This window comes from Gopherus evgoodei, chromosome 3 (genome assembly GCF_007399415.2).
Source record: "Gopherus evgoodei ecotype Sinaloan lineage chromosome 3, rGopEvg1_v1.p, whole genome shotgun sequence".
Lineage (NCBI taxonomy): Eukaryota > Metazoa > Chordata > Testudines > Testudinidae > Gopherus > Gopherus evgoodei.
Genome location: NC_044324.1, coordinates 5,296,190 through 5,320,459, shown reverse-complemented (window position 1 = coordinate 5,320,459; position 24,270 = coordinate 5,296,190). Strand labels below are relative to the sequence as shown.

Genomic DNA, 24,270 nt, shown 5'->3' with positions numbered 1-24,270 from the left:
CTTTATTTGTGTTAGGGCTTGTGTGGGCTGAGCCCCGGCACCTCCAGGCCCGGCAGTTCAGAGCCCTGGGCCTGGCAGTTCATAACCCCAGGACCTCTGGGCTTTCTGCATCAGTTAGGAGTGTAAAACAATTGCTTAAGCCTGGGCACCTAATATCTCGTCCCCCGGCGCCTCTTTCATCACAAATGAAGCACCGCCTGGCCCCCTGTAACACAGAACCTTTGCATCAAGTACAAGGCACCCCAAAGACACTGAATTCAGTGAGGTTCTTCAAGGACGTTGCAGGAAGTTGCCACATTTATCAGAGCTGCTTTCCTGTCACCGACAGTGGTTCGCGCCGCATACTGTGTAAGAACCCCAGAATGGCAGAGATGGGGTAACCCCCCTAGGAAGATCTTGCTCAACTTCCCAATAGTTCAACTATCTATACAATGCACTTATGCAGGCCGTCTGAGCCCCTCCCCATCCAACCCGAAGCTCTGTTAGCACAACCCACTGCTGATCAGAGCCTTCAAGCTCCAGCAACTCATCCTTCCTGCTTCGGAAGTCCCAGGCTGGCAGCCGAGAAGGCAGCGGCTAAGTTAGTGTTAATTATTCCAACACTAGGCATCCTTGCTGTCCTCATCAACGACTCTTTGAATCTAGCCTGCGGTCTCAGCTTCGACAGTGTCCTGTGGCGGTGAGTTCCACAGGCTACTTGTGTGAAAAAAGCATTTGGTTTGGAATTTGATAACTTGCCATTTATCTGACTGTCCCCTTGGGCATGGGAATGTCCTGGTGCAATCAGACCAAGGGGCCATGAGCCTGGTATCCTGTCTCTTGGTCCAACTCCTAGAAGCCCGGTCTCGGGCTAGAATTCTACAGTGCCAGGCAAACACAGAACATAAAGAGGGTCTCTGCCCCGAGGAGCTTCCTGTCTAGACAGACGCAGAGAGGCAGGGGAGTGCAAGCAAACAACGAGACAGCGCTGATGGGTGCAAGTGGCTGGACTCTCCACACACCAGCAGCCATCACCGTTGCTCATATTTCTTCAGCTCTCCTAGCAAAGGACGGGGCTGGGGGGGAGTTGAAGGTGGCTACTGAGGTGGCTTTGCGACTGTTTAAGGGGAGCCCCTCCCACACCTGTGGGGTCTCAAGATGCTGGCAAAGGAAGATGAAGATGTAAATTCCCTTCAGCCCGGCTAACTCCCATTTTGGGCTGAGCTGCTCCCGGCCATGTTCCCGTGGCAGGCGGGCAGCTCTCGCAGATGCTTCCCCATCCCATCCCCACCCTCTCCTAGGCCAGGGTCCGGTCTCCGGCAACGGCTCCCTTTGATTGCTCTTGTCCCAGCCTGGGTGAAAGCGCCGTCCCGCGGGGCCATACACCAGGCCTGGTGCTGTCCGGGTGGGGATGCTCTCTGGTTTTACCGCCCCTGCCGACCCCTTGGGCTCTAACTCCACAGCAAGTCACCCCCCCTGAACAGCCCGCCAGGGGCGTGCCCCCCCTGTGCTTATGAAAACACAATGCACCAATCCCCCAGTTCTGCACAGGTGCCGAGATAAGACCCTAGCTAGCCCGGTGCCGATTCCCGGTGCCGTGTCCGTCACGCCCATGCCAAGTGCCTCCGTTTCTATCTGCCAGGCAACGGGGTGGCGCAGGCGGCCAGGGGGTGGGAGATTACACCCACCGGCCGCACCAGCAGCCTTGTAAAAACACCACTCGCCAGGCCTGGGCTCAGCTCCATGCTGACATCTAGCGGGTTTATTCCAAACCTTGAATCATTAAGGCCCTACCCAGTCCACTCCCCCAGCCTCCCTGTTTCAGGGGTGGCGTTTTAGGAATGCGAATACAATTCCCTCCCATAAGGCGTGGAGGTTTTTCTCCCCACCCCCATGCACTCTGCTGAGCTTTGTCATTCAGGGGGAGAGGAGAGGAGAATTTCCCCACCCACTTCTAAACAGAGGTCAAATAATGAACCCAAATCTGCTTTGCAACCCCGCCTATAGAGGTGCAGACTCACCCATGCGGCGCCTCCTGCTGCTATCTCGGGGAATAGCTCTTTACCAGCCAGGAGCACCCTCTGCAGGCCGGTGATCCGCCTGTCCTCTGGCCCCGTGTCCCTCTCTGGACCCTGGTGCCCCTTTAACTGGGGTGCTGGTAGGGTGACCAGAGGCCCCAATTTTATAGGGACAGTCCCGATTTTTGGGTCTTTTTCTTATATAGGCTCCTATTACCCCCCAGCCCATGTCTCAATTTTTCACATTTGCTGTCTGGTCACCCTAGTATCAAGCTACTGCCAGGCATCATCTAGCCTCTGCGCCCTGGGGCAGGCTGTCGTATCAGCCACTCATCACCAGCAAGGGGGATTTGGACCTGCTGCCTTGGCCCACCCCTGGGCTGCCCTTTGCAATCCCCAGTACCCACAGGCCCAATGCTAGGCTGCAGCCTGGGGCTTTCCAGGGAGCTCCCCAGCTCCTCTGCCTTTCCCCAGCCCTGCTCCACTCAGGTACCCTGTCTCCAGCTCCCTGCAGCCAGGCCCTTCACCCTCTACAGGCAAAGGGAGATTCCCTGTCTGCCCCTGGCTTCTGTGCCATTATGGGGCCAGCTGAGTCTGTGTGGGGCACGGCCCCAGCTGCAGCCACTTCCCCCAATCAGCCCAGCCTTTAGAGATGCTTTCTCCAGCCACAGACCCCTCCCAGGGCTGGGGTAAACACTTTAGGGCAGGAGCAGGATAACCACCTCGCTACACCCCTAAACCCAGAAACCCAATAGATACACCCTCCTAAATTAAGTTCTCTGCGCTGGAAACTTTTGCCGGTACAGCAATGTCCGGCGCGGGAAGGGGTGAGTTTCTTGCAAACCGTCCTGTCCCACACAAGCCCGAACGCAGCTGCAATGACGCCAGCAGAAAGGCACGTTTGCCGATATCGCTGATTTCGTTGTGTAAATGATCCTGCAAACCCCACCTCTCTGTGCAGGGCAAGCGGCGTGTACGGCGGGAGGGGGTTGCTGTGATAGCCACACTTTGCCAGCGGAGCTAACAGACACCTGGCGTCGGCTGGGTTCCATCTGCCAGGTAGTTCGTAGAATATCGAATAGCAGGGTTGGAGGGGACCTCAGGAGGTATCTAGTCCAACCCCCTGCTCAAAGCAGGACCAACCCCAACTAAATCATCCCAGGCAGGGCTCTGTCAAGCCTGGCCTTAAACACCTCTAAGGAAGGAGATCCCACCACCTCCCTAGGGAACCCATTCAGGGTTGCAAAGCGAAAGCCACGGCCCACGACTTCCTCCTCGTGGCTGGTCCACGCAGCTCTTGAAATCTCCTCGCTATCCATCTCGAAGCCACCAGGGGGGGCTTGTACACCGCAGCTCCAGCAACCTGATGGGGAGGAAAATCTGGGGGCTCGCCTTGGACCGGCCCAGGCCTGCAGGCCCCTGATCTCTGCGTTTGTGCCCCTTTTTGAGAGCTGCCCCCGAGGGGTCCCGGCTCCCTGGCCCAGGCTGGAGCAGAGCTGCACAGATGGTGGGTGCCCGTGCCGCAGCAGGGCAGTGAGGCTGAGGAAGGGGGATGTGGCTGTGGAGGAGACGCAGCCCCAAAATGCAGCATGCAGCTCTCTGTATGGGCAGGTGCCCCCTGCGCTCCCCAGCGACTCAGTGGCAACTCCGGGATGCGCTGGCTTGTGTCTTAGGGGGATGGGGCTTCCTGCTGGTCCAGTGGAGAGTCGGAAATGGGAGGCTGTGGGGCAGGGGCACTGGCAGAGCTGGGAGTGGGAGCCCGGGGGTGGGGAGCCCAGTGGTGGGATGGCAGGGGGCTGTGGGTTGGGATTTGGAGGCACCGGTAGAGCTGTTGGAGGAGCCCAGGGCTGGGCTAGCAGGGGTCTGCGAGTTGGGAGTTAGGGGCACTGGCAGAGCTGGGGGAGAGGGAACAGCCCATGGCTAAGCCGTGCCTCAGTTTCCCCACCATCCCCTTGTCTATTTGTGGAGCGCCGGTACAACAGGGCCCTGATGTCAGTTGGATCCTCTAGATCAGAGATGGGCAAACTCCGGCCCGCAGGCCATATCTGGCCCACAGGACCCTCCTGCCCGGCCCCTGAGCTCCTGCTCTGGGAGGCTCGCCCCAGCCCCTCCCTGCTGTTCCCCCTCCCCTGCAGCCTCAGCTCGCTCCGGCGCAAGGCTCTGGGTGGCGGGGCTGCGAGCTCCTGCAGCCTGACCCGGTCTCTGTGCTGCGGGGTGGCTGGCTCCAGCTGGGCAGTGCGACTGCCTGTCCTGGTGCTCTGGGCAGCACGGCTGTAGCACCGCCAGCCACCGGTGCTCCAGGCAGCGTGGTAAGGGGGCAGGGAGCAGCGGGGGTTGGATAGAGGGCAGGGGAGTTCGGAGTGGGGGGTCGGGGTGGGGGTGTGGATGGGAGTTGGGGTGGTCAGAAGGTGGGGAACATGGCAGCAGGGGTCCCAGGGAGGCAGTCAGGAAGAAGAGGGAGGGTTGGATGGGGCGGCAGGGGGCAGTCGGGCAGGGGTTCTGGGGGTGATCAGGGAGAAGGGGTGGTTGGATGGGGCAGGAGTCCTGGGTGGCAGTCAGGAATGAGAGGAGAGGTTGGATGGGGTGGCAGAGGGCAGTCAGGGGTCGGGGGATCTGCGGCCGGTCAGAGGAAAGGGAGGGGTAGATGGGGCAAGGGTTCCGGGGAGGCCATCAGGGGACAGGGAACAGGGGGGTTGGATGGGGCAGGAGTCCTGATGGGGCCATCAGGGGGCGAGAAGCAGGGGGAGGGGTCGGATGGGGGCGGGGCCTGGCATAGCCTCCCCTTATGGGCCCTCCATACAATTTTGGAAACTCGCTGTGGCCCGCCCCTGCTCTAGACGTTACTAGTTCCAGAGGGCAGCACCTCCTACGGGCCAGGGCTCCTCTGCACAGCCTTCGTCTCGGCCTCCGCCCTTTCCCGGAGCGGGACGGGGGCCGGGGGCAGGAAGGAATTTCAGACAGGCCGACCCCCCTGAAAACATAATGCATTAAACAACCGTCTCCTGGCCCCCTGCCTCTGGGGCCAGCTGTGAGTCCAACCCCTGGCACTTGGGACGGTGTCCAAGCAGCCCAGCCGTTCACCCCGCAGCAGGTCCCCCTGGGGTGGCGCTTGGGTGGGGGCGGGACGTGGGTGGGGGGAGGAACGGCTGGGCCTTTCTGCAATTCTCCACATTCCTGTCATTGCTCTTCGCAGCCGGGGCTGCCGCGTTTTGCAGCAGTTCATCGCTCGGGGCCTTGATGAGAAGCAGATGTGGCCCGCGGTGCCGCCCTTCCCCCCTGCAGCGCCTTCTCCAGCATCCACACCCCATAGTCTGTGGGGTGCTCCCTGCTCCAGCCCCGACCTGCCTGGCTTCCCCCCACACTCAGCAGGACCAAGCAGGTCCTTTCCCTCTGACAGCTTGGGGGTGTCGCCCCCTTGCCAGGGGCAGCGATGGGCCAGGGTCTCTGGCTGTGCCCGCCTCACCCCCACATGCCCAGCGAGCTGGGAGGCAGGTCCCTCCTGGGAGGAATGCTGCACCGGCAGCCGCTGGGGTTTGTAGGGGGCTGGATGCCGGAGACCGGCCCAGGCCAGTGTGGGGGCGACACCGAGACCAGCTCTGGGTGGCTCTGAGTGCCCGGACCCAAGTGGGGCAACTCAGACTGGGCTCTTCCCAGCCCAGCTGGAGGGGGGCAACTCTGGCAATGGCCCTTGAGGTTTCCAGCCCAACCACCGCAGGCTGGGCTCAAAGCCGGGGCTCAGCCCTGGCCCTCCACAGCCCCCATGCTGGGTACACATGGGCCCTTTTCTTCTCTGCTGTTTGCTCCTTCCCTGCCCCTATGTCTCCTTCTGCGGCTTACCCCCAGGGAAATGGTCCTGCGCCATGTGCCAGGCTGGGATCAGGGGAATGGGGCAGGGAGCGAGGGGCTGCCAGGCACGTGACCATGGGCAGAAGAGGGCAGGCGGGAGGGGGGCGCTCATGGAGAGACTTCAGCTGTGAGTCCTGTCCTATGTGGTCGCTCAGAAGTGGACATTTTCCTGGCTCTGCCTCTTGAGCCCATGACACGGGGGGGTATTTGCATATAGGGCCTGATTCTCAGTCCCTCTTGGGGAGGGGAGAATGCCACTCCAGTGGCCTATGGGGGCCTTAAAGCAGGTGGAAACAGCTCCTAAAAATCCCCCATGCAGGATCTCCCCCCCCCCCAGCCCCAGCATGGAGCTGGCATAAGGGCTCTGCGTCAGCCCTGCTCCCATCCTAGGGTCAGGTTGAGAGCACAGCGTGTAAGGTAGAGCAGCCCCGAGGTGGCTCTAACGAGGAGAGCGTGAAGGTGGCGAATGGGAGGGGAGGTGAGGATGGGGGATGAGGAGTGGTGTGTGCTCTGCGAACTGGGCTGAATGATGCCCCCTAGAGGTGGGAGGCTTCACAAAGCTCTTTGCACCCCTCGAGGCAGCAATGAAATCAGTGGGAGGTTTGGTCACACCAGGCCCAGCCTCTACGCCCCCTCCTCCACTCCCCCGCCTGAGCTACATGCCCCCAGGCGAGCTGCATCAAATACCATCTTAAAGGGAAGGAGTGGAATTATCAGCTGAGGGGTCCGCTGCTGCAGGGACAATAAAGGTGAAATGTCAGGGCTGGGGCCCTGCTGAGAGACAAATGAAGCCACCTCCGGAGGGGGAAGAAATTGCTGCTGCTGGCAGATAAAGCCACAGGGTTGGACGGATCGAACGCGCAGGCCGGAGGGAGACGTCTGGGAGGATGAATGAGGGGAGGAGCACCTTGAATACATCCTGGGAAAGCGGGACCATTGCAAGAGGCTGGAAGAATCCAACCCGATCGCCCCCCTCCCACATTTAGATCTTTAAAGCGGCAACGGGGGAGCCAGGAACTGACAGGCAGGTGGGTCTGAGCTCAGGCAAGGGATCAGCTGGTGAAACATCTGAGGATGCGGGATGTGATCGGACCAGAGCTTTCATCTTTCCAAGGATCAATCGCATCTGTAGGAAGAAAGAGAAAAATTCCAGGGGCATCTTCTGACCAGACAACGCAAGGGAAGGGGGTGGAGGTGAATTCTGATCACAGAGCTGAGGAGGGTTCAGAAAAGGACTGGAGAGTTTTAAGGACCGTGATCAGCCTTGGGAGTTCTTTGAGCTCAGAGCGGGGTAATCTCACGCTTCAGGACACCCTGGCCACAGTGGTCAGGAAAGAGATTTTTCTCCTCTGCGTGCATGGGGATGAAATTCACCCCAGTGCAGAGGGATCAACCATAAGCCTTGGTTGAGACCCTCTGCAGAGGGGTGGACTGCACAGGGGGGTTATCCAGGCCTCTGACGGTTCCCTGAGCCCACGCCGATTCTGAAATTGGAGCCAGAGCATGCGGCCGTGTGTGTCAGGGCAGCCGCTGTCACTCCGGGCTGCGCTGTAGGGGAGAGCTGATCGCCTGGCGGGCCGGACTGGCCCTGCAAAGGGATCCTAGCAGGGAAACCAGTGGCTGCTGGATGGCCTCAGCCCCAGGCAGTGCTTGGCAGCTCAGGCAGGGCGAGTAGGGAGGGAGCAAACCCAGCACTGCTGCATGGGCCTTGACCTTTTAATCTTGCTCTCCTCGCTGTTTTTCTTTGCTCAGCACAAAGTGTTCCCAGTGTAGGGGCTGCCCTGCCCCATCAAGGTCCTGGATCAGCAGCCCCCAGCCCCATCCTGCAGTGGGCAGTGGCTTGGAAGGAGGCTGAGGATCAGCCCATTGCTTGCAGACCTGTGGGAATGGCGCACAACCAGACGCCAGCTTTGCATGGTGGGGGCTGTGCAGGAAAAACCTGTCAATGATTGACCTAGGCCCAGAGGGCGAAGGCCCAGGTGCTGGGACCGCCGGTGACTCACCCTGCGGGGGGATATGACCACCCAGGGTGGTGCTGGAACATCAGTGCTGGGCCATCTCCGGCTGAGGGCTCAGCTTCGTGCTCACGTTCCTCTAGCTCAGGGAGCATCTGCCATGCTCCAGCAGCTGTCCTTAAACCAACAGGGTCCAATCGCTTCCCTGAGCAACGCAGAGGCTCTGCGGGAGGGGGCGTCCATTTCCCCACCATTAAAATGCAGCCACCTCTGGGGTGTAAATATGCCACACCACTCTGCCCCCATAAAGCCCCAGAGCAGGGCATCGTGGCACGGGGAAGGGAGGAGCTAGAGGAGGTATCAATAATCCGAAATGCCAGCTCTCCATTACTGGGGGGACGGGGAGGGACATTCCAGGTCTGCTCTTTGCAAATCAGTGGGAAGATTTCAAGCCAGGCCCTCGCTCGTGTGCAAGCTGAAGGCAGGGTGGATTTTAGGAGCGTGGAATGGCCGAGCATGGGCTGCAGCCGGTGCTAGCAGGGTTAACGGCCTTGCTGCTGACTGTGCGGGGGTGGACCGCTGGCCCTGAGGAAGTGGGGGGGAATTGGGCCAGTGACGTTCCCCAGCTGTCCAACACCCATCAGCACCGAAGGCTGGAGAGCTGGGGTTGAGTAACCCTGCGGCCCCCACCCCAGCCCACTCTTTGGAAGTTGGACGTGTTCCCAGGCAATGAATGAGCAGGCAGCGGGCACTCTCCCCCGGGGCCAGGTGCTGCCCGGGGGGAACTGCTGGGCCCTTTCGAACAGCTGGCAAGGCAGCATCTCTCCCCCCACCTGATGGCGTTTGTACGGCAGCGCAAAGCCACTTTTCCTTTGCCAGCCGCCACCGTCCCCCTCGCGGCTCCCACGTTCCCACATTGGCTGGGGTGGGAGGGGCTGTGAGGTCATCGTTCCAAAGCGTGACATCACTAAAGGTTGCCGTGGAGATAGTGTGATTTGTATTGGTGCATGGTGAGGTCACGTGGCAGCCTGCTGCCCCCCAGTGGAGAGCAAAATGAACATTGCCTGGTCTTCTCTTGGCCTCTCTATCCCCCTATGTCCCCCTTTATAACTCTGCCCCCGTGCGCCCCCCAGCCCCGTCGCGCCATCCCTGTACAGGCAGACGCTCCTACGGAGAGGAAGCAGCACCCCCAGTGCCCCAGAGCCTGGGCTTTACCCGCCGACCCATTCCTGCGCGTAGGACCGGACTGCCCTGGTCTGCAGTGGGTCTCAGCAGGGTGGGGTGCAGCCAGGGGCCTGTATCCATGAACGTGGTCCTGAGGCCTTGCAAAGACCGACCAGAGCAGCCAAGCTGAACAAGCACCACCAGGTGTAAGATGGAGCCCAGCCGAAGCCTAGGGGAGACTTTCCATGGCCTCCCCGGGGCTTGGCAGGGCCCCTACGTGGACTTAATGGAGACCACAGAATCCGTCTCAGCCCCAGGTCCATCCAGCCCAGCGCACCCCAGCTCCAGCCAGCACAATCCCTGCAGCCCAAAGCCGCTGTTTCAGGCCAGGGCACCGGGGTGGGGCCCCCATCACAGCACTTACGTTCACGTGCCTCTGGGGGAGGGAGTCTTCCCAACGCCCAGCAGCTGGATGCCCCGCCGGGCCTGAGTGGAGTTCCCGTATCAGTTCCAGTCCCAGCGACTGTGACAGCCACCGGTGTGGTTAGGATACAGGTAGGCGTCTAATCCCGTTCTGAACGCTCTCGAGCCCCTGGCCTCAGAACTGTCGCTTGTGCTTGGGACAAGTTTCTCTGCCTCCAAACGTTTGTGTTTTGATTGTAAACCATGCGGCATTGTAGGCAACAGCACGGCTGGAACTGAGCATGAGAACTAGTTCCAAACACTCTACCTCTGTGCTGTTATGTTTCACGGTGCACGCGCGTGCGTGCACACACAGACGTGCACGCGCACACACACACACACATGATTAAAACCTCAAACTCTCTCACGGGAAGGTTGCAACGCCCCTCCCCTGACCCACCCCCGTTTTGCTTCTTACAAGCCAGAACCTTCAGGCACAAACCCCCAAAACAGAGAGAGAGAAAACAGGCTGCTCCCTACAGCAGCGTGACCCACCTCACCCCACCTTGCTGCAGGGAGGGTCTCAGCAAACTGACAGGTGCTTGGCTAGCTGAGCTTGATCCCAGCTTCTGCCTGCGATGTCTGGCATGAGCTGACGCTTCCCCAGAGAGGCCGGATGGGTTATCTCAGCTGCCCGTGCACCTCATCTCTCCTGCTGTCTGGATGGGAGACCCATACTGCCAGGCTGGGTCCTGTGTGCCAGCTGGGAATCCCGGATTCCTGAGCCCATATATTCCATGTCACCTTGGGACTAGCAGCCACCAAGCAGCCCCACAACCACCTGGGATGGAGGCAAGCCCACTCCTCCACCCAGTTGGGGATGTTTCTCACCCAGGGTATGTGCAGAGGACGGCATGAACGGGGCGTCCTGCAGACACGGCTGGCACGGTTTCCCATGGGTTCCCGTTTCATTAGGGGTCTCATTAAGCCAGGCTTCTGGGGGTCGCTTCTCTCAGCCCGTGCCCAGTGAGGGCTGCCATTCTCACACCAGTGGCTGCAGGCTTGGACCCAGCGGTCACTCGCTGCCGCCTCCATCTTCAGACCGTGTCTATAGCTGTTCGGCCAGCTGACTGCTCTGGGTCCTTTTCATACCCGTTCGGCATCGCGGTCGAGATGCTGCCGAGTGTGTGGATCGTTACACGAGGGCTGTTCCTAACAAAGACCAACGAAAGACTTTTCACTGAAAAATTGTCTTTGTCAAAAACTATTTTTGAATAGAGAAACCTTTTTTGACTAAAATAGCCAGGTTTTCCATCAAAAACCCCAGACACTCCAAAATTGTCCCCCCCTCCCATTTTTGGTAACCACAATTTTGTGGGTTCAAAATGAAAACATTTTGGTTTCAAACTGTAAATTTCGTTTGTTTGTTTGTTTGATTTTGCTAAAACTGGGGAAACTGCTAGTCTGGGAGTTTTCAGTTACATTTTGTTGTTGCATTTGGAGACCAGAAATTAACATTTTTCGTTTACATTTGTGGGAGGGGGGAGGGAATTATTTCCAGGGCAAATCAAGTTCTTATGCAAATGAACAAGAAGAATACCAGCATTCTAGTTTGTTGAACACACCTCATTCGGGGGCTGTACCACGTCCTGCCACAACGAGGGGTGGGGCCGAGGCTAGGGTGCTTAGGTGCTACCATAATGCACCTAATACCTAATGCGCAGCGTCTGGCACAATAGACACAGCAGAGGCTGCGACCCCCTTGCGGTCAATGCAGCACATAACGCACAGTAATAGCCAGTTCCAGCCCCGAGCTAGCCAGCCAAAGGAAAGCTGCTGGTTCCCGTGTGATGGCCAGGAAGCTGAGGCCTGGAGAGGCTGTGTCTTGTCCTGGGTCACCCTGGCAGCGACAGGAATTGAAGCCAGAGGTCTCCTGCGTCCCACGCTGCTGCTTTAACCCCAGCCCCACCTAGCCTGTCTAAACAGCGTGCCCTGTGCAATCTCACCTGGGTGCCAATGAAATCCCCGTCATGTTACCCAGCCCCCAGGCTGTGTTACCCAGCTGCTTCCCCGGCAGAGCATCAGTTATCTCTAGGACAAACTACTTCTCGGGCTCTGCGCGTGAGAGCGGCTCTGAAAGCCGGCTCCTTGACTCAGCACCCTTTGAGTCTGCAGATAACCCCCCGGCTGGGCATGGGGGCTAAGCGAGGGACACCTCACTAGCAGCCAGGCGTGGGAGTTCAGCTCCCAGCTGGAGAAGCCTAGCAGGGAATTCACTTCCTCATCCCTCCTGTGCAAAACTCTTCAGGCGGCTAATAAATCAGTGTCACTGTGCTTCTGTCCAGGGCAGAGCTGGACCACTGGGTCATTAGGGGGAACGTTGACCCCACGGCACTCTTAGCTTTCCTCTCCCTGTGCACTGTCATAAGCAGTGCCAGACTGGGGCAGAACCGAGCTCCATCCCGTCCTGTATTCTGTCTCCCACTTGCTCCATGGGAAGGTGCAAGAAACTCTGCAGCTATGGGAGAACCTGCCACCGGGGGAAATTTCAACCTGAACTCCCAGTCACTAAGGGTTGGCTGGTGCCCCGTGGCCCTTAGATCCCTTGTTGAGCCCGGGCTGGCCTGGCTGCTGCGTTCCAGCCCCCGGGGGGACTGTGGATGCACTTTAGCATGTGTCTCTCCCTGTACTGGCCCATCCACGCAGTCTTGGGGAGCAACCGACGGCTGCTTGCGGATCTCCCTGGGTGTCTGCTGCAGGCAGGTCCAGTGACACTGGGGGATGTGCAGGGAAATCTTGATATCGTCGGAAAAAGTCCAGTGGCGGTGGAGGCTGAAGGGGCTTTGCTGGCCACTTGGAAATGTGTGGGGGGGGGAGTGGGTGAGATGCAAGGTGGGCAGTGACAGTTTTACCTTCGCAAACCTGCATTTCCCTTGCAGGCCAGGGGAGGGATGGCTGGATCACACGTGTCCTGGGCACAGGGCTCACGGCACGGCTCTGGTCTCTCCACGCGCACCCTGTCTGCTGCCAGGTCTGGTGCCCTTACCCCTCCTGCGGTGGAATCCCCCAATTCTCCCGCTTTTAGGGTATATCCTGGGATGACTGCAGTCTTGCTTTGATCTCGCTCGCTCCAGTAACAATGGAGCTGGGGCCTACCCAGGGCTGAGTCTTGTGGAGAGAAATTTGGGGCCCTGGTACATCATGTTTGCGAGGGCGCCGTCCTCTCTCATTTCACCCATTTTACAGATGTTCTGCCCCCCCCCCCCCAAGCTGGGATACCTGTTCTAATTGTCCCCTCATCCCTCCCCTCTCATCAGCTCTGTTGTAAAGCCGGTGCTGCTGCGGATTCACTGCTCTGATGATACGAGCTCGCTGGATCAAAGCTACTGCTGCATGTGCTGCAGTCACCCCTCTGCCTGCAGTGTAGACGTGCCTCCGGACCAGGCCCAAGGCTCCAAGGTGGGGTACTGAAGACTGTGTTGGAATTGTTAAGTTACCACTTCAAAAGCGGGGGTGGTTCCTTGTTCCTTTTGGCAGGTGAGGTGACTCTGAGTCAGTTTGGAAAGAGATGGCTTTAAGCAAGCTGGTCTGAGTTGCAGCGCTCTGCCTCAGGAGCAGCCTGTTTTCTCTCTCTCTGTTTATGGGTCCTCATGTATCATCATTCTGAATTCTTAGAAATCGAGCAGCAGAACATAAGAACGACCATACTGGATCAGACCAAAGGTCTATCTAGTCCAGTACCCTGTCTTCTGACAGTAGCCACGGCCAGGTGCCTTGGAGGGAATGAACAGAACAGGGAATAATCAAGTGAAGCATCCCCCTGTTGCCTATTCCCAGCTTCTGGCAAACAAAGGCTAGGGACACCATCTCTGTCCATCCTGGCTAATAGCCATTGATGGACCTGTCCTCCATTAATGTATCTAGTTCTTTTTTTAACTCTGTTATAGTCTTGGCCTTTACATCATCCTCTGGCAAGGAGTTCCACAAGTTGACTGTGCGTTGTGCGAAGAAATACTTCCTTTTGTTTGTTTTAAACGTGCTGCCTGTTAATTTCATTTGGTGACCCCTAGTTCTTGTGTTATGAGAAGGAGTAAATGACACATCCTTATTGACTTTCTCCACAGCAGTCATGATTTTATAGACCTCAGTCATATCCCCCCTTAGTCTTCACTTTTCCAAGTGGAAAAGTCCCAGTCTAATTAATCTCTCCTCACATCGAAGCTCTTTCATACCCCTAATCATTGGTAACTTTGCAGCAGAAGCCAAAATCACCTGACCCAATCAATTTGGAGAGGGGGGCAATGCTCATTGTCCCCCCCCCCCACACTGGGGTTGGGCAGGGGAGTTTGCCAATCAAAAGACAGCTCCTCCAAACCCACACTATAGTATTGAAATAAAAAAGTCTCCTGATCTGTGAGGGTCTGATGCATGATTTTGATCTTGAGGTTGGCAGCCCTGCATGCATGAGCTAGCTTTGATCAAGCCAGCTCAGCCCAGCTAGCCACTTGGGTATGTACCCCCATGTGGGCTTGTGTTCAGCACAGCTGGCCCATGCTAATGTGGCTACACTAGTATTTTTAGTGTGCTAATTGGTGTGACCATGTCAACATGAGCTGGGAATCCCAGCCCTAGCTCCAAGTGTAGATGCAGCCTGTGTCTCTGTCTGGTTCATAGATTCATAGATTCATAGACTCTAGGACTGGAAGGGACCTCGAGAGGTCATCGAGTCCAGTCCCCTGCCCTCATGGCAGGACCAAATACTGTCTAGACCATCCCTGATAGACATTTATCTAACCTACTCTTAAATATCTCCAGAGATGGAGATTCCACAACTTCCCTAGGCAATCTATTCCAGTGTTTAACTACCCTGACAGTTAGGAACTTTTTCCTAATGTCCAACCTAAATCTCCCTTGCTGCAGTTTAAGCCCATTGCTTCTTGTTCTATCATTGGAGGCTAAGGTGAACAAGTTTTCTCCCTCCTCCTGATGACACCCTTTGAGATACCTGCAAACTGCTATCATGTCCCCTCTCAGTCTTCTCTTTTCCAAACCAAACAAACCCAGTTCTTTCAGCCTTCCTTCATAGGTCATGTTCTCAAGACCTTTAATCATTCTTGTTGCTCTTCTCTGGACCCTCTCCAGTTTCTCCACATCTTTCTTGAAATGCGGTGCCCAGAACTGGACACAATACTCCAGTTGAGGCCTAACCAGCGCAGAGTAAAGCGGAAGAATGACTTCTCGTGTCTTGTTTACAACACACCTGTTAATGTATCCCAGAATCACGTTTGCTTTTTTTGCAACAGTATCACACTGTTCCCTCAAACAATGAGGACCATCCCTGCCTCTCTTGAGAGAGCCTGTTCCTTTCTACACCTACCTCGCTTCCTCTGCTCTCTGGTGTCCCAGGCTTTTTTCTGGCCTGGCACCCTCTTTTAACAATTCTCAAGTGTTCGCTGAGAAGTGGCATAGCTTGAGCGAGTCTTTTCCTCTGCTTGTTTTGTTTGTGTGCTGATGGGTCTCTATGAAACACACCCAAAATAGAAATACAGTAACAGCCCAATGACCGCAGTATAATGCAGTGTTACAGTAATGCAGTCCCAAAGCATGCGTATGCGTGTTTATTTCCTTAATGCAAACGGGAAGGGGAAGGGACCGGTGGCTTGGGGCATTGGTTAGGGTGAACATGCATCTCGTTATTGCAGTTGGGGGCAGGATGGGGCTGGTTTGAATGTCAATGCACATCTCATGCAGCTCTGGGTGTGTGCTTTGCAAATACAAGCATCTCCCGCTTGCAAGGGTGTGCATATTATTGCAATAGGTGGTTTGCATGCATGGCTACTTCTGCAAAGTTTGGGGACTCTGACTAGCATGCACAGGCATCTCCTTCTTGAAATGGAAGGATACGAGTCCAATGATGGGTTCGCGGATATGCGTATATCTGCTAGCAGAGTGGGGCCCCTATCGCAGTAAGAGGCAACTGCTTTACATGCAAATGCACCCTTCTCTTGTAATGGAAGGTGCTAGTGCAATGAGGGGATGGGAGACTTTCAGGCATACGCACCCAGTGCTCAGTGGGTAATGAGAGTGGTATTGAGACTCAAGCAACTAGGTTCTGGGGCTCAAGGCACTTTACTTGCATCACGGATGTGGCAAGCTGAGATGTGCCGTGGCTATGAACTGCCAAGCCTAGAAGTGCCGGGGGTTCAGCCCTGGAAGCTCCAGCACAAATGCAGCGCTGGCCGCCCCCTCCTCCTGCAGTGTGGGGAGCGGTTCTGGCCACGAGTGGGTTCTGGATTCCTGCACAGGCGCTTCCCTCTTTCGAATGCGCGTGCGTACTAGTGCAGTGTGTCGCTCGCTTGCAGTGAAATGCATCTGACGAGTCCCCACAAACATGCATCTCTCTCTGGCAATGGAAAGGGGCCATTGCAATGAGGGGCTGAGTGGTTGGTCCCCCCCTCCTTTGGGGGGTCTGCTCTTGCAACGAGGAGTGGCTGGCTTGCATGCAGGTGCATCCTTCTCTTGCAAGGCTATGCAATGGGTGTGGGGGGAGGGGAACTGCAGGGGAGTGGCCCCTCCTGATGCATGCAATGGGGGGGCTGCTCTGGCAGCAAGAGGGGGGCTGGTTTGAATGCACCTGCACCCCACCCCCGCGGGCAGGCGGCTCAGCTCGGCCTGCGCCCAGGCTGGAAGCTTTGCAAAAGCGCCCCCCCCGCTTCCAGCAAGGAACCAGGAGGCAAGGGGAGGCGCATGCGTGGAGCCATGTGCCGCGTAGCCCCCCCCCAGACCCTGGGAACCCATGACGTCAGGCGGGCAGGGGCGGCGCGAGCTCCATCAGGCGGCAGCAGCTGCAGCAGCAGCAGCGAATCTGCCCCGTTGCTGCACCCACCGCCCGGGAGGGGCCGGAGCCGCCGCCTCTGTCTGCAGCCGGAGGGGACCCCCCCTCGCCCAGCCGCGGGGGTCGCTGCACTTGCCCTGGGTCGCGCTTACCCCATTGCACGGGGGGGCTGCTGCTGGGTCTGGCTGCAAATGCAACCCCCGCTCCCTGCATCGCAGGGCTGAGACCCCCCCCTCACGTCCTTTCCCCAGCCTCGCTGCTGCTGGCCGCTCTCCCCTCCTGGGCTGGGAGAGGAGGAGGAGGAGGAGGAGGGGGGGCCTCTTTCCTCCTTCCCCTGTTTGTGTTGGATGGTGGTGGAAGGGCTGAGCACTCTCCCCCCCCGTGGAGGAAGGGGAGCCGGAGCGCAGGAGCAGAGGTGAAGCGGCTGCGAGCCTGCCCGGCCGTGTCTAGCCCGAGCCCGGCTCGCCGAGGCTCTCCGAGCCATGCTGCCCCCCCGGGCGGAGGTGCTGGCGGCGACCCTGCTGGTCTCGTTGGGATATTTGCACACCCTGGCCGGGATCGGGCCCATCTCTGCCCTTGACGGTGAGTTTCAGTCGCTCCCTCCCTCTTTGCAGCCTCTAAACCCCCCTTCTGCCTTTCTCCCCTCCGAGGGGTGTTTGGGGCGTCCAGGGGACCCGCTTCGACTGCTCTGAGCTGTGGCCCCGCTTGCCACAGGATCCACTAGGAACCAGCCCCCTCGGGTGCCCTGGCCGGCTTGCGGGGCTTTGGGGGTATTTCTTGTGGCACAGGCTGACGCCGAAGGGGCTGTGGTTGGGCTTAGGGATTTCACTGTATTGTTTTGCAGTTTGCATGATTCTCTCCTGCCCCCCCCTTGAAACAAAGCCCTGCACTTCTGGTCCATTCCTGGACCCCTCCCTTGGGGGTGAGGGAGAAAGAAGGGGTTTTGCGGGTGTGCATTCTTCACCTCGCCTGCAATTTTCATCTGGCACCAAAATATTGGGCTCCCCCCACCCCCCTGTCTGTTGCTTTTACCGCCTGTGGGGTCTGTACCTGCAGCTTGTTTATGGGCTGACTTTTAAAAACATTTCTGAACTCGGCTGTAAACTCCTGGCAGGACTCCAGGGCATATGTCAGTCTCTTGGGAATGGTCAATCGGGAAGATAACCCCTTGAGTGGACATCTTGCTTTGCAAATACACCTCCCCCCTCATGTTTTGTAGGTACTTTCCCTTCAATTAAAAAAAAAAAAGCCCTCGTGCAACAAATTATGCCTGGAGAAAACGTGACGATGCTTCAAAATGTGCATGGACGTGGAAGCTGCTTTTTAAAAAAATATGGAGGGCCAAGGGATGTGTTGGAAAAACTCCTGTTTCCGCTGGTATTTGGATCCTTGGTGATCTGCGTCTAGCGCTGTTATGTCATAGAAATGGTTGCTGTGTGTTTCCTACACAACCGCTTTTGCTGTTTCCTTTCTGGTTTCTATAATTCCAGGCAGCGGGGTGGACTGACTTCAGCAAGCTCCGTGTTTCTGATCTCTCTTGGATTGCAGGCTCACTTGATCCAATGGTATTTGCATCATTGGCCTTCTGGTTCTATCCCAAGTCTGGTTCCTTTGCAGGTGGTGGAAAATGTAACTCATTCCTTTTGGCCCTGAACAGCCGTTCTAGGGAGGTGAGGACACGGGGTAGAATCCACAACTAGATGCAATTAAAAAAAAAAAAAAGGGGTCAGATATCAATATTTAATTGGTTCTCCTAAAGATGCATTTAAAAGCTCTGTTGCTCTGGGCTAAATTGGATGGATCTTCGTGTGGATCATCAGAGAGCAATTGAATAGTGCAGGAATCTACATTTCGAATGGCATCTGCAAAATCAATGCAATTTTTTTCCTCCCCTCCTGCAAGCGACAGGCTGCAGTGCGCTGCTGAAGCGTGACATGGCATATACCAGAGGCAGCAAGGTAGAGTTTGACCAGGCTGGCTTTGAAAAAAGCAGGACTTTCTTGGCGAGAGGGAAGACAATATAAGAATCCTCTGAAACAAACAGCTGCGGCCCTAACAGGGCAAAGGGGTCAATTTCTGTGCTCAGCTGACATGGAAGTTGGGCATGAGGAAGCCCAGAATTGGGGAAGTGTGTGCCTGTCATATATAGCTTGAGTGGCAGAAGAAAAAATACGGAGCTCTCCAGAGAAATGTCCTCCTTCCCCCCCACCTCAAGTCTTGTCTCCTGGAAAATCACGGCCAGGTTCTCTTTTGGTAACCTCTTTAAATCGCTAATATTTTTTGCCTGGAATCAAAGTTGTAACAGAAAAGTGGCAGGCTTGTAAGGAAGCTTGGCCGGTAGGAGTAAATAAGCCAAACCTGTTAGTTTGCTACATAAAATCGATTGTTTCCTTCCATGTTGCATGAGTCATGACTTCAGGCCTTGCAAGCTCAGATTCTGAAGTGTCAAAAATTCCATTTTGCGGCCTGTGATTATCCTGGCAACGGCAGAGAGAAAGTATTTCCTGAGTAGGTCGTCCATCCTTACCTCCTAGTCTAGACAACTGCCTTGTTTTAAGCAGGGCACTTCACATTTTTTTGCCGTATCCCGTCTGCACACTGGGTACGTTAGCAAGCGGCCTTTGGCGCCGCTGAACTTGCAAAGGGTGGTAGAATTGGCCAAATTTGGAGCTAAAAGCAGAGAGAGTGTGCCCAGAGCCACTGATTTTAATGCATTTGATTTAATTTTGCCCTTTTTATATTTTGCTTGAAAAACGCCATTCTCTGCTAACTTTCCAAGGCTCTCCTAGTGCAGCCCTCTCCCCAAGGAACAGCGCCTGTTTTCAGCGTGCAGAGGAAAGACCGCGAGCTCTTTTGAGGGTTGAGGTGTTGTGTTTTCTGCTCTCCGCTCCCCCAGGGAATTGGGGCAAATTTATACTTGTTTTACACCTTTCTGGCCTGGAGAGCCTGCTAGCCAAAGATGGACAAAGGAAGGTTTCTCGCCCCATACTTTACAGAAGGATACTCAGGCACAGGGAGAGGCGGTGGCTTGCCCAGGGGGTAAGTGACAGAGCTGGGGATCAAACCTGGAATTCCCTGACTGTGAACCCCAAATCTACCTTCTGAGTGATTAGAATTCAGCCCGACTGGATGGTGCGAAGATAGATGCCAGAGCTCCAGATTCAGTATTTTCCACTCTGCAGGCCTGGTGAGGGGAACGGGATTGTGATGGGTGGGAACCAGCACAGAACTGGGCCCTCAAATGAATATTGGGGCTGGCTGTGTTTTCAGTGCAACGATCCTCTCTCTGTGACTGAAAGTGACCTACGGAGCTACAGGGGACGAGTGGGAGGCAGGCGTCTGTTTCCCTGGGTAGCCAAGCCCCTAGTTAGTGCTGCCATGAATGTTGCATGAAGCTGGCGGTTATTATGCATCCTGCACTGATAAAGATTTGGCCTCGAGGGCTTGAGCTCGCAAGCAAAGGCTGCACCTTAGTATGGCAGAGAAGGGGGTGTGCGGCTGGTGGGGGGTGGGCAAAGGGAGTATGAAGAGGGGAGAGAATTCTGACCCTTCTACCACTAACTAGCTCCTATCCGCTGCCTTTCTCCCATGAATCTCAAACGCCTTAGAAAAGAGGATGATGTCCTTATCCCCATTTTACAGATGGGGAAACTGAGGCGCGGCAAAGTGAAGAGGCATACACTGGAAGGAGAGCCAGACCCGGCGCTCCAGAGTCCCAGGTCACTGTGTCGCCTGTAGTCACATTGCCTGCTTCTGTAATCCGTGGGCTGCACGCAGCGTGAGATTGTGGGTCGCTTTGGGGAGCGCGCTGGCCTCACCTAACCATGGCTCCCCTGCGAAGGGAGGAGCTGTCCTCGGGGAGCCTGACCTGTGCAAAACTGCCCTGGACTTCAGTGGGGGCTTTTGCTCCAAAAGGAGCGAATGGGCCCAATGTACTTATCTCCCATCGATCCCCTGGGCAGAAACGGCCTTTGGGAGCAGCCACAAGCTGGTTGTGTGGGATGAGGGCTCGGCGGTGAGAAAACGGGAGCTGGGCAGTTTAGAGGGAAAGGCGTCTGCAAGCTCAAAGCATAACGTGCGTAGTAACTAACGGAGCCCTCTCCTGGGTCTGGCGCTCTTGGGACGCTTTACTCTTTGCAAGGCCTCCCAGTGCACGGCCGCGCCTCCAGGGGGCCGGTGGGGAACAGAACCCAGGAGTCCTGCGGCTGTGCTAACCACTCCACCCCATTCCCCGCTCCGAGCTGGGGATGGATCCATGTGGCACGATTCCCAGTTCTCTTCCACATCCACCTTTCCAGAGCTGTGAATAGAACCCAGGAGTCCTGATTCTCACAGGCCCCTATCCTAGCCACTATATCCTACTCTCAGAGCCAAGGAGATAACCCAGGAGTCCTGCCTTCCAGTCCCCTCTCTCTGACCCTCTACACCCAGCTCCCCTCCCAGAGCTGCGAATGGAATCCAGGAGTCCTGGCTCCTGTGCTTCACACAGTGGGCCTGCCTTTTTTTGGCCAGGAGTTGGTGTGGGTAACGGTTCTGTTTGGTGGCTGATACCCTGTCTTGGACTCTTGCTCAGGAGGACAAAGTCCAGTGGATGTGCCGAGGGAATGGATTTTTCGAGCCTCTATTCTGTATCTGTCCTTGGAATCCCTCCCGCCCCTGTCCTGAGAAGCCCGGCTTGGTTTGCATTGATTGCCAGGCTGAAATCTCGGCTGTTTGTGGAACGCTTTGGTAGAGATTGGAAATAGCTGTGGTCGAAAATGGCTGGTTCCTCCGCACGTCACCGCTCCTGATGCTTTGGTGGTCTGGTGCATCTCATCAGTTCCGTTTGGGGGCTAGTCTGTGCCAGCAGCACTGTGGCTTGTGTGGAGCTCTCCCAGCCCTCTAAAAAACCCACCTCCACAAGGGGCGCAGCTCCCAGCACTGATGCCCTTCACAGCGCTGCAACTTGCTGTGTTCAGGGGGGCGTTTCCCCACCCCGAGCGCTGTAAATTGCCAGTGTAGACAAGCCCTGGGTGGCGCACGCATGCTCCACTGGGACTGTGTATTTACCAGGACGTGTTTTCCCGTGCCAGGCCGAGAGCCACCCCAGGTTCAGTGGAGGTAAAGCGCCAGGATGCGGAACGGTTTTGGGGAGGAGAGTTCAGAGCTGTTCTGTGGGTTACGGCAGCTCTGGGGGCACCCGGCTGAGGCAAGGCTCCGTTGTTCCCCAAGTGCAGGGAGTGGGTCTCTGCCCTGAAGCGCTGGCAGTTTGAGCTATAAACCCTGTTCCCAGAACAGGAACTGAGGCATAAGGAGGTGAAGGTCCAAACTGTTCCCAGAGGGGCTAGTGGTTTTGGGGTGCTGCAGTTCTGGGGCCAACCCCAGCTTGAGACTCCTGACTAGGGTCTGATTTCTCAGAGGGCGGGTGACTGGCACGCTCTGCAAACCAGGGGGGCAGGACAGGACTCAGGTGAGGTGCCCAGAATATCTCCTCCTGCGTAGCTGGAGGATTGAAAGCCCAAACCCAGCTAGCTGCTGGCCCCTGCAGACTGGCCAGTGGCTTAATGCATCACGCCCACCTGCACTTGTGTCGTTAGCCCTGGGTGATCTCCTAAGAGTGGTCTCCTAAGAGTGATGGAAAAGCAAAACCAGCTTAGTCTGTTTCCTTGTGCATCAAACCCCTGGGCACCTGGACCCTCCTTTGTGGGGGGCAGTTGACTCGGTTCTGGCTTAATTGGGTTCCTCTTTGCGGCCAGCTAGAGCTGTTCTGTGCCTGGCCCTGGCTGGGTGCTTCCTTTGGGATTTTCACCTGGTTGCAGCTGGTGGCCGGGTGCTTAGATGCATTCGGCCGATCCCAGCAGCGGGCGTGTTCAGGGGGAGGATGTCATGGCTTAACGGAGAGAGATCACCCACCTCTATCCTGCAAGAGGGTTGTGCCTACCTGGGGCCTGCTGGTGTCGGTTCTGTTCCCAGCTCTGCCGCTTCCCTGATGCGCGCCCTCGGGCAGGTGCTTTCCCCTTTTGTGCCTCAGTTTCCCCTCCCAGCCCTTGAGCTGTCTGGGTGAGGGGTTGCCCCTTGCTCTGTGTCTGCGGAGCTCCTGGCGCGATGGGATTCTGATCTCAGTTGGTGCTAGTGAATACACGGGACAGTGCTGGGAAGGCCGGTTTCAAAGGGCTCGTTCCTCCGAAGTGGCAGCTTTCGAAAATGAAATGGTTGAGTCCCAGCTTCCTGGAGCCGAGCACGTCGAGGAAAACTCCATCCTTGCCTTGGTGCTGAACCTCTGCCGTGCCACCCTCCCACTCCCGCTGGGCAGCCCGTCTCTTGCTGCGGAGGGATCAAGAGGGAAGCATTTTTCGCTTGCCCTGTCTTCGTTTCAACGCTCACTGAGCTCCTTGGGCCTTTGGTCGGGCTAAGAGGGAACCTGCGACCGAATGGCATAGGATCTGGCTTTGCGGATGGTGCTGGAGGGGAAGGAGAGCCCAGTGGTTAGCTCCTGGGCTTAGGAAGTGGGTGACCCAGGTTCAGTTCCGTGTTCCACTCATCGACTGCCTGTGTGACCTTGAGCGATTGGCTTAGTGCCGCGGTTCCCTGTCTGCTGGAGGGGCCGATAATGTTTTGGTAACAGTGCGTTGTGATCTACGGATGAAAAGCGCTATAAAAGAAATCGGCATGGAACCCAGGAGTCCTGACTTGTCCTTCAGCACTCCCCTCCCCACGCAGGGAATAGAACCCAGGCGTCCTGTTCCCCATCCCCTTTATGCTGAATCCCCTGGGCCCTAGTGTCCTCTCAGAGCCGGGCCTCGGGTTCTCTCACAGAATGTGAGTGGCGGGAGAGCAGAATCCGCTTTGCTTTGAGTTGGGGCAGGGGGAACATAGCTGGAGCTCGCTGCTGGGCTAGGACGAACGTTTGATGTGAGAAATCCCGGGTGAGAGCTGGGCTGCGGAGGCCAGGAGGAGCCGAACCGCTGCGCTGTAGCTTTTGTGAGAGACTCAAAGTGCCCCTGGAACCTGGCAGGGAGAGGAACGCCAAGGAGTTTTGGTTGAGTGGGGAGCACTGGTCTTGTGGTTAAGTTAACAAACCAAGAAATGGAAGGACCTCGGTTCTGTTCCTGGCTCTGCCACAGGACCCCCCGTGATCTTGGCAAGTCACTTCCCCAGCTTGGTGCCTCAGTTTCCCCATTTCTGTCCCCCACCCTTCCCCTGTTTACATTGTAAGCTCAGGGGCTCTCTTTTACTAGAAGTCTGTGTAGTGCCCGGCGCGAGGGAGCCCTGATCTCAGTTGGGACCACTAGCCTGTAACACACATAACCACAAGGGGCGTTTGCAGAAGAGTCAAGGAACTGAGACAAGAGAGGATTTGGCATATTGGTCCAATTGAACCATCAGCCTTTTGCCGAGGTTTTGAGATGGCAGATGGGCTGGGTTACCCCCTTCCCCGTGGCGCTTGCAAATGCCAGCTGAGATCACAGCCCCATGCGCCAGGTGCTGTACAGACGTGGAGCAAGAGATGGTCCCGGCCGCAGCGCCTTGTAATACAGGCAGCCCTTCCTTTATCTCCCATGTTACAGTCAGAAGGACCCTGGAGAGACGAGGGTCTGGATTTTGCAGTGAGTGGGATTCCCAAGGCCTGTCATCTGAACCTGGCTAAAAGTACCGAAACGATGGAGCGTTCTGAAAATCTGGGCCTTTATTATGTGCCTTGGGGGTGGGGGAGCTGAAAACGTGGCCCCAGTTGTGGGCGCTAGCTGGGAATCCACCTCTTCCCAGAACCGGGATGTTCCAAGTATCAGCAGCCGCTGGCTCCTGTTAGCCGAGCTGCAGAATTAATTGTGCAAGAGAAGATGAAATTCTGGGACGCGTCATTGCAAAACCTTTCATGAAATCGCAGCTTTTTGGGGGCTGCAGAGGCGAGGTCCTTGTGCGAGAGCCAAAATCCCTGCCTCGTGGGAGAGAGTTGCGAAATCCCCTGAATGCTGATCCTCTTTAAATTCCCTCTGTCCAGGCTCCTGACGCAGTTTGCAACTTTGGGCATTGGAAAAAAAGAAATAGCATCCCGACCTCCACCTTTTATTTAAACCCCCCCCCCACCCAC

General features: G+C 56.7%; 1 protein-coding gene across 1 annotated transcript in view; it reads left to right on the top strand.

The window, feature by feature from the left end:
• The first annotated feature begins 16,217 nt into the window (after positions 1-16,217).
• LRP1 (LDL receptor related protein 1) overlaps positions 16,218-24,270 on the top strand; it is a 180,201-nt gene continuing 172,148 nt past the window's right edge. The window contains exon 1 of the mRNA XM_030554642.1: positions 16,218-16,781. Within this exon, the coding sequence (XP_030410502.1) occupies positions 16,682-16,781 (100 nt within the window). The 5' untranslated portion in view covers positions 16,218-16,681. The remainder of the gene's footprint in view (positions 16,782-24,270) is intronic.